General features: G+C 33.0%; 1 protein-coding gene across 1 annotated transcript in view; it reads left to right on the forward strand.

Annotated features, from left to right (window-relative positions):
* Positions 1-8,441, forward strand: part of LOC114349040 (myotubularin-related protein 6) — an 81,900-nt gene extending 73,459 nt beyond the window's left edge. Inside the window, exon 11 of the mRNA XM_028299471.2 lies at positions 7,135-8,441. Coding sequence (XP_028155272.1) covers positions 7,135-7,275 — 141 coding nt within the window. The 3' untranslated portion in view covers positions 7,276-8,441. The remainder of the gene's footprint in view (positions 1-7,134) is intronic.
* The last annotated feature ends 1,558 nt before the right edge of the window (positions 8,442-9,999 follow it).

A 9,999-nucleotide genomic window follows, 5' to 3' on the forward strand; every position in this document is an offset into this window, starting at 1 on the left:
CCAACAATCATGTATAGCAGCGAGACATGGACATTGACGGGGAGACAAAAATCCAGAGTCAATGCTATGGAAATGAGGTTCCTGAGGAAAATAGCAAACAGAAAGAGAACAGACAAAATACGAAACGAAACAATTAGACAAAACCTAAAACTAGAACCAATCAATGAAAAAATAGTAGAAGGACAACTTAGATGGTTCGGGCACGTGTGTAGAATGTCGAACGAGAGGCTAACAAAACGAGTGTTCGAAACGAGAGTGCAGGGGAAAAACAAAAGAGGGAGACCAAGAGTTATGTGGGTAGATGAAATCAGGAAAGAAGTCGAGAAGAAGGGATTGACATTGGAAAGTGCAAGAAACCTATCGCAAGATCGGAAAGCATGGAGACTACAATGCCAAACTCAACTCCACCAGCCTTACACCTAAAGGTAGAAAGGCTTAGGACTAAGTAAGTAAGTAAGTAAGTTATTTAAAAAAAAGGCATTTTTTTCAAAATAAAAAAATACTGTAAAACTAAATTTACGATGAAACTTACAGATCATGTGTATTATAAACAATACATAAGTAAAGTCACTTGTGAAGCGGTAACAATAATTTGATTTTATTCGTCTTGAGGGGCCAAACGAAAAACACAAACTACTTTTTTTCTTTTTAAATCGTGTTCTGTTGTGATTTATAGCAAATTTATAGCATCTCTTTCGAAATAAAAATTTTATGCAAGTTCCCTTTTAGAGGGTGATTTTCACGCTTTTTTAAAACTATTTTTACAAAAAAAGGACCAACTTTATTTTCGGCGTAACGTGCTTACTTTATTCTAGAAACATTTTTAAAAACAAAAACAAAGCTTTTTAAACACTTTAAAAAAGTTGCGATGAGTTAGCAAATATATAGCATCTCTTTCGAAATAAAAATGTTATGCAAGTTCCCTTTTAGAGGGTGATTTTCACGCTTTTTTAAAACTACCTTTTACAAAAAAGGACCAACTTTATTTTCAGCGTAACGTGCTTACTTTAATGCTAGAAACTTTTTTAAAAACAAAAACAAAGCTTTTTTAAAGAAATGTGCTTTATTTTTTGGTTATTTCACGTTGAAATATTCGATTTGGAATTTGACGAATAAGAACTTACTTTTTTAGCTACAACTCTGCTTCTACTGAGTATAAAGATTTTATACAGATATTTTTTTTTTAATTTTTTATAAAGTATATTTTTATTGAATACCTTTTTCGATAAAATACTTACTTATTGTGTTATTTGCGTAAAACCGTCTAAAAACGTGTATTTTTTTGTTAAAAAACGAACATATTTACTCTCAAATAACTCGAAAAGTATTAGCTTAGTCAAAAAACTCAATGGAATAAAACTTGCTACAATTAATCAGTTTATCCACTTGATAGATACTAGATAGTATTAGACTTATTGATATTATAGCTACCTAACCTTATACAAAGTGGATTTAGAAAGTCCACATCTACATTAGACAACCTAGTGGATATTGAATCTGTAATTCATGGGTAATTTGGATGTGATAAAGTATGTTTGGCTTATGGCTATCTTTTATTATATTGTATAACGCGTGCCATTTGGGGATTAGATATAAGAATTCTATTAAGTTGGTCAATTCCAGGAAACATAAAATTTATTAGTAATTTCCTATATAGACGAAACTTATTCGAATAGATAACGTCCTTTTAGACTCAAAAATCCAATTAAACGACATTCCTCAATGGTCTACTCGTTGCACTTTTCCTTATTGCAATCAATGACATCGCTAAATCACTTAACCCACTAGTCATTTAGAAATTAGAGAATTGGTCAAACACTACTGGCCTAGAATTTTCTCCCACTAAAACGAAAACAATAATCTTCAGTAAAACTCCAAAGAAGCACATTATACTACCAAAAATCTACCTAAAGAATTTCTTCTTCTACTTTTTCTTTTATATAGGCAGTACTGCCTGTTTTTCTTCAACGGCGCCTTTCATTCTGTCCCTAAATTGTCATTCCATCTTTTCCTTGGACATCCTATACTTCTTCGGCCTAACGGTGACTTGTCCCTGGCTATTCTTATTATCCTTGATTCAGACATCCTGCTTACGTGTTGATTCCACTCTTCTTTTCTATTCTTTACCCAGGTATTTATATTGTCTACCCCACATATGCATCTGATTTCCTCACTTCTTACCCAGTCCCGTAGTCCTTTTCCAGCAATCCTTCTTAAAATCTTCATTTTGTTGGTATCCAGACATCTTTGTATTTTGCTTGCATCTGGTCTTGTTTCGGCAGTGTAAGTCATAACTGGTCTAATAACTTCAGTCAAATGACTTATATATTCGGTCCTTTGTTTCCACTCTAAGGTATTTGTTTTTCCAAATTGTGTCGTTTAGGCATCCGGCCGTTCTACTGGCTTTAATTATTAGTCTTTAACCTCTTCTTCGATATTATTGTCGGCTGATAGATTAATTCCCAGGTATTTACTTTTATTGTCTAAGTCCAATTGGCATCTTATTGGTTCTTTGGATATTACTAAGCTTTTTGTTTTTGGGCTGATATTTTCATATTCATTTCTTTTGCGTTAATGTTGAATTCGTGCAGTAATCTTTGTAGGTCGTCTTCGCACTCTGCTACTAACACGGTGTCATCAGCGTAACAGAGTATTTTTATCTCTTTATCGCCCATTTTTTACCCTCTTTTTTCTTCACTTGTTTTATCATTGCATACAGCGTTATGTTAAACAGTAGAGGGCTTAGTGAATCTCCTTGCTTGATTCCTGTGTTTGCTTCTATATGGGTTCTGTTATTATTCCATTGACTTCATTTCTATTTTATTTCGTACATAAAGGTTTTCTATCAGTTTTATAATATCCAGTGGTAAATTTTTGTTATATAGTAGGTGTATCACGTCTTTTAATTGTATTCTATCAAACGCTTTCTCTAGGTATATAAAATAGAAAAACCCTCGCTTGTTATACTGTAATGATTTCTCCGCTATTTGTCTTATCACAAAAACTGCATCGTTATGATCTTCCCCTTCTAAATCCTTGTTGTTCAACCGATATATTTATGCACGCCATTATTTTCTTCATCAGTATTTTTGTTGGGAGTTTCAGTATAGTGCTCCGTAAATTTATCCCTCTATAATTACTGGGGTCTGCCTTATCACTTTTCTTAAATAACGCTATCATCTGAGTGGTACTCCATTCTTCTGGAATTATTCCTGTATTTGTTATTTTACTTATCAGGATATTCAGTTCTTTGTGAAGTCTCTCTCCTCCGTATTTTAAAAGTTCATTAGCTATTCCATCTTTCCCTGGTGCTTTTCGATTTTTCATCTGTTTTAAGGCGTTCGTTATCTTCTTCTTTAATTTCTGTTTGCTCATCCGATTCTAATCCTGGTTTTCCAGTTCTTCATGATTAGCTGTTTGATACAGGTTTTCTAGGTAAGTTGTCCATGTATTTGTATCAATATGTTTTACTTCTACTATCAATTCCTTCATCTCTGCTGTTTGACCTCTTATCATTTTCCACATTTCCTTTTGCATCCCGTATAAGTCGTGCTCCATCTCTTTTGAAAATGCTTACCAATGTTCTGTTTTCTTCCTTCTTACTATTGAGTTTAACTCATTTCAAACTCTTTTATATTCTTCACATATGTTTGTCTCGTTCTTTTGAATTTGTATTCTAGCTAGATTTTCTTTTTTCTTGCACCTTTAAGAAGTAAAGTTAATAATAAATAATTCAATAATTATACTTAGTCACTATTTTCCCCCTAACTCGGAAAATATCAACGGCACGAAAAAACTTGGAAGAAATTGTTGGAAATCGCGATTGCAACCATTCATGAGTCCTTACCATTTTTCTCTCGAAGAGTTTAAAATGGCCGAGCGGGTTACTAAGTCAATTTCATTTAAGTAAATACGTTTGCAATATCTCCAAACAAAATATACAATTATCAGAAGAGACTGTAATTAACGAAAATAACTACCTATTTTTTTATCGAGATTATGAGGCAAATAAGAAATGTACAATATCTAAAATCACCGAGTGAGTATTTTTCTCGTTAAATAAATTTTTTATTAAATAAATTATATTATTATATATATTATATAAAATTATTAAATAAACTTTAGAATATTTAATGATTTGTTTCAAGAATTCAAATTAGAAGACAAATTACAACTACAAAATTATTCTTGCTAATTTAAAAACGAGTTTAGAAAGTAATACATAGGTACACTCCAATAATTATTTTAAAGATTGCCATTGTTATCGTTGAATGAGAACTCAAATTTAAACGCATCAAAAGAATTAAATAATTTTTGTTTTAATCCGATCGACCCGACCGACCCCAAATTCCGATAACCAAAGCTACCTGAATACGTCTCATCGTTGTCTCAGGTAAATTCAATCTCGCACCTAGAAAGCTGCTAACGCCATCTATTTCTAAAACCACAGGTGTCGTACATAAACGCTCATTTAGTTTCGTATCTTCCAGTATAATTTATCAGTCAACGATAATAGGTTGTTTGAATATCTAGAAATGATTGGAATAGACGATAAAGATCTGAGACTTTTACAACATCTATATTGGTATCAAGAAGCTTCTATTCTGGTAGACGGCAAAGAAACAGACAAAATTTGCATTCAAAGAGGTGTCAGACAGGGTTGTGTGTTATCCCCAACTTTGTTTAACGTATACTCAGAAATAATTTTTAATGAAGCCTTGGAAGGACAATGTGGAGTTCGAATCGGGGGAGAAACTATTAACAACATCAGATATGCAGACGACACCGCGATCATGGCTGAAAATATCGAAGATCTTCAATTCCTTATAGATCGAGTCACTAGAGAATGCTCCAATAACGGACTTAACATAAATGCAACAAAGACAAAGTTACTTGTGGTTAGTAAACAAGACGTCGGCCCTATGCAACTAATTGTCAATGATGAATCAATAACAAAAGTTAACCATTTTAAATACCTAGGATGTTGGATAAACGAGACACTAAATCCGGATGAAGAAATTAAAACTCGTATAGAAATTGCAAGAGGAGCATTTATGAAACTTAGATCTATTCTGAGCAACTCTCAGCTGAACTTACAACTAAGAATCAAGTTCCTAAAATGTTATGTGTATCCTGCATTACTATATGGATGTGAAACCTGGATCATAAAGGTTAACATGATGAACAAATTAGAAGCCTTTGAGATGTGGTCGTATCGTAGAATGCTCAGAATATCTTGGGTTTAGCGCATTTCAAACAGAAAAGTCTTAAACAGAGTAGGTCAAGGCGAAGGTGATTTAACCAAAATGATAAAAAAGAGAAAACTTGAATATCTGGGGCATATAATGAGAGGTAGCAGATACAGGATGCTGCAGTTAATACTCAATGGAAAGATCGACAGAAAAAGAGGAATTGGTCGGAAGAAATATTCATGGCTCCGAAACCTTCGTCAATGGACTGGCTTATCAGCAGATCAATTGTTACATGCCGCACAAGATCGAGAACGATATCGGCAAATTGTTATGGAAGCTACCCACGCCTAAAAATTTGGGCACGGTACTTAAAGAAGAAGAAGGTTCTTTGGAAATTACTAGCCACTTAATCTTCTCGGTGTTGATGAGCATATTTGAGGTCTATAGAATCAAAACCAACCTGCCAGATCCATGTTTTGAAATTTTTCAGGAGACTAAAAAACCATTAAAAATGTAAATTTTCCAAAAAGTATCCTGCATTTCTCAATCAAATGGGCATCAATAAATGTCATAAAATGGATCACTAATTTGGTATAGAGTCATTTTTCTGCATGCCCCTTACATCTTCAAAAAAATTTGTACTTTTTGTTTGGATTTAGCAGATTCTAAGCCCACATAATATGGTTCAAATTCGTCCTATTTAATTCAACTCCTTTTAGGAACAATAAAATTAATGCACTAAAAGTGGGTATTGAACCATTTTGATAGGAAAACACAAAGAAAAAGAAGTATTTTATTGTTCATAAAAGAAATGGACATAGCACTTCAACGTTCCACTGGTATTTTAAATCGGATTTAGAAGGTTTTGAGCCGAAACCTTATGCCTATAGATTAATATACAGAGTGAGTCTGTAATTTGGAATAAATTCAATATCTCAAATACTAATCGTTTTTTTGAAAAATGCTCAGACCCTTCGATTAGTATTTCAAATTGTCTTTTTTGACATACAACAATAATATATACAGGGTGTCCCAATTTAGAGATATGACGTCATCGTTGATTTTCTTAAATGGCAACACTGTCATTTTGATAGCTATTTTGACAGGGTGTGTAAAGTTATACATAACTGCAAAATATCAAATTTTTATTCTCTACCGTTTACAAGATAATAAAAAATAGCAAAGTTATGTCTGTAATTTGGAATAAATTGTGTAATTGGGTATTTGGCCAGCTCATCGTCGGGGAATAATGGAAAAATATTTATATTCTAATGACATTTATCGTATGTCACTGTAATAATATATACCAGTTTGTTGAGATTGGAGTTTGATACAGATTTTGAAGGAAAGGAAAGAAGGTTTACTATGGAAAATAAAACCATTTTGTAAAAGTACAAGTTTTCTATGAATAGTTCAAACGATCAAAAACACTTGTGACGTCCGTCACATAACTGTATTTTCTACTCACGTTTATAATGTCTAATTTAAAATTATATTATACAATTTTGTTTACTTTGTTGGTGCAGAATGTAAACATTAATCATATGACGTCACAACGCGTTTTGGGATAGCTGCTTTAATTTGAATTTAGAATCGTCTTTAGGGGCCAAATGGAACACAAAAACAACTTTTTGATCTTTGATACATGTTTTAAATTACGTTCTATTGTGATTTATAACATTTTTTTCGAATTTAAAATTTTATGCAAGTTCCCTATTAAAAACAGAAATCTTCTAATATCATGTTTAAATGAATTTAAAAAATAATTTGACTTATCACAGACTGTGGGTTTTTTCACTACTCAAAAACCTTATAAATTTTTTCTCTTGATTGTTTTGATTGTTTGTTTTTTGAACCCTGATAGAAAATTACTTCGCCATCTGTTAATATCCTCGTAGAAGTAATAACGCCTAAGCTAATATCGATGTATTTGATGTTTTAGATGCACTGTCGGAAATGTGGAGACGTGTTCTGCCAGCGTTGCATAACCAAAAAAGTCGCTCTTCCCGGACATTTGTCGCAGACGCCAGTACCTGTTTGTAAACCTTGTTTTGATACAGTCACATCGCCAGCACACACTTAGCATATAGACTACTAATGCAGATGAGAAGAAGAATTGTGATTTAGTTGTTGGTATTTAGATTGCATGTTAGTTTCACTTTCGAGAAGACATTACATTTCTCTCTTTACAGCTGAAGTAAAAATATATTTATATATAAATAATCATTTCGTTGTAAAACGAAGCAAGAGCCGTCTTATATTTCAGTTTGTTCAGGGAGCATCAAGAGCACCCTAACCGGTTTCAAACCTTATTAGGTTATCATTAGAGAGTGCATATTTGATTATCTCTGCACAAACTAAATTTTGGGTTGCCAATATCGCTTCACAACGAAATAACATGATGGTGTGTTGATTAAATAAATTTAACGTGAGCAGAGCAGATGCTTTTTAGAGCTGTGAAGTGTGCGAAATGCAATGATTTCTTTGCTACTCAAACAGGGAATATTTATTAAATGTATAATCTTAAGGACTAATATGTATTTACACGTAACTGAAATGTCAGTATTTTTTATTCTGGTATTTAAACATTTTTGTTGCAAAATATTTTGTATAGAACTTTAACGAGATTATCGACGACATTTGTAACAGTTTTTCAAATTGTCTTACTTTGCTTAGATATTTATTTGTTTTTTATTAATGTATATATTTCAGGCAAATAATAAACAACATACTTTGGGCCACTTAAGAGTGGAAAATAAAAAAAACCGTGGGAAAAATGGCATTTTTAGATGTACCTCCAGGCGGACAGTTGGGCAGGTGAGATAGGTGGGCAGGTATGAGAGATGGTATCTGTCAATTTGTCTTCTTTTCATTTGTCTCGTCAAAACGTAATCCATCAAGCGCCAAAATTGTCACACGCACATCCATCAAACGTCAACTGCCAACAGTCAAGTCATTCTTTTATTATGTCCAAAACAGCTAAAGACAAAAGTATCGTTTTGTTTTATTGTAAAACTATAATTATTCTTTTATCAACAGTTCGTTTCTAAATCCTATCTATCCAGTTTCAGCTCATAATTTTTTCTATATTCGCACGTGGATTTTTAGATATGGTAACTGCTATTAAATTGTTCCATAAATATCCACTAGGAAGAATTTCCTGTAGCTGGCTGTATACCATTAATTACAAGTAAAATTTAATAAAAAATTTTGGTCTTGGTAAAAGGTATATTATTTTAAAAAGCCCTATAGGGCTACAAACATCGAACAGAACGTTTTCGCTCTAAAAAGAGCATCATCAGTGTTGCAAGAACATGGTGAGCCAACCAAAAAATACGAAGGTCAAAGCCTTTCAAAAATGGACTAAAAGTCACATCAAAATGCTAACATAGCAAATTCCAAAGGATGGATATAATCCCTAAGGATATGGCCCTAGGATAACATATGACTCCCACACGTTGTAAGTGGGTCAAAGGTAACAAATTAGGTCATTATGTTACAAGAGCCTGTCAGCTCTTGTAACATAATGACCTAATTTGTTACCTTTGACCCACTTACAACGTGTGGGAGTCATATGTTATCCTAGGGCCATATCCTTAGGGATTATATCCATCCTTTGGAATTTGCTATGTTAGCATTTTGATGTGACTTTTAGTCCATTTTTGAAAGGCTTTGACCTTCGTATTTTTTGGTTGGCTCACCATGTTCTTGCAACACTGATGATGCTCTTTTTAGAGCGAAAACGTTCTGTTCGATGTTTGTAGCCCTATAGGGCTTTTTAAAATAATATACCTTTTACCAAGACCAAAATTTTTTATTAAATTTTACTTGTTCCATAAATATTTCTAACTATGATTTTTAATGAGTTTAATTATTTTTATGGATTAACATGTGGACTTACAACCTAGACTTCTTTTGTTTGATCTTGTGGTCCATATCCTCTCTTAAAATTTTCGGCATGTTACAGTGTCCATATATTCGTTGTGTTTCGTCCACGAATGTGTTGTATCTATTTTGAGTTTAATTATTTTTGTGGATAATACATCTGGACTTACACTCTAGCCTTCTTTTGTTTGATTTTGTGGTCCATATCCTCTCTTAAAATTTTCGGCATGTTACAGTATCCTTATATTCGTTGTGTTTCGTCCACGAATGTGTTGTATCTATTGCTTCTTCCTTTTATGTAGAAATGACACTGTTTTTTAATGTGCCTTCAGTAATTTGTCGTTCCATCGTTTTCGAGGTCTTCCTACTGATCGTCTTCCTATTGAGGTACCGTCTATTGCCGCCTTTATAACTCCATTTTTTGTCATTCGGTTTATACGATCGTTTCATTCTAATCTTCTATTTCTTACCTAGTCCTTGTTCTCCACCTTGTATCTCCGTTTTCTATCTGTACTTCTAGCTCTGTCCCATAGTCTTACCTTCGATTTTTCTAAGGGTTTCCATCTCTGGTGTTTTTAGCATTATTTTTATCCTCTCTGTGTCAGGTGGTGTTTCTGCCGTGTATATCATTATTGGTCTGATGACTATTTTGTAAATTCTGCCTTTCATTTCTTTTCCGATATTTTTACTTCTCCATATTACTTTGGCAACCTTCTAGTGACGTTGATTATAGTTACTTTCGAGTAATCGTTACAAATCGTTACTTTTGTATAAAGTAATCATTTACAGTATTGGTTACTTTGATTACTTTTGTTACTTTTGTATTTGAGTACCGATAATCATATGGAGGATCGCATTTCTCAGTACATATTTTGTATTAGTAGGATATTTTGATTACTATGATTACTTTTGTATTTGAGTA

This window comes from Diabrotica virgifera, chromosome 3, assembly GCF_917563875.1.
Source record: "Diabrotica virgifera virgifera chromosome 3, PGI_DIABVI_V3a".
NCBI lineage: Eukaryota > Metazoa > Arthropoda > Insecta > Coleoptera > Chrysomelidae > Diabrotica > Diabrotica virgifera.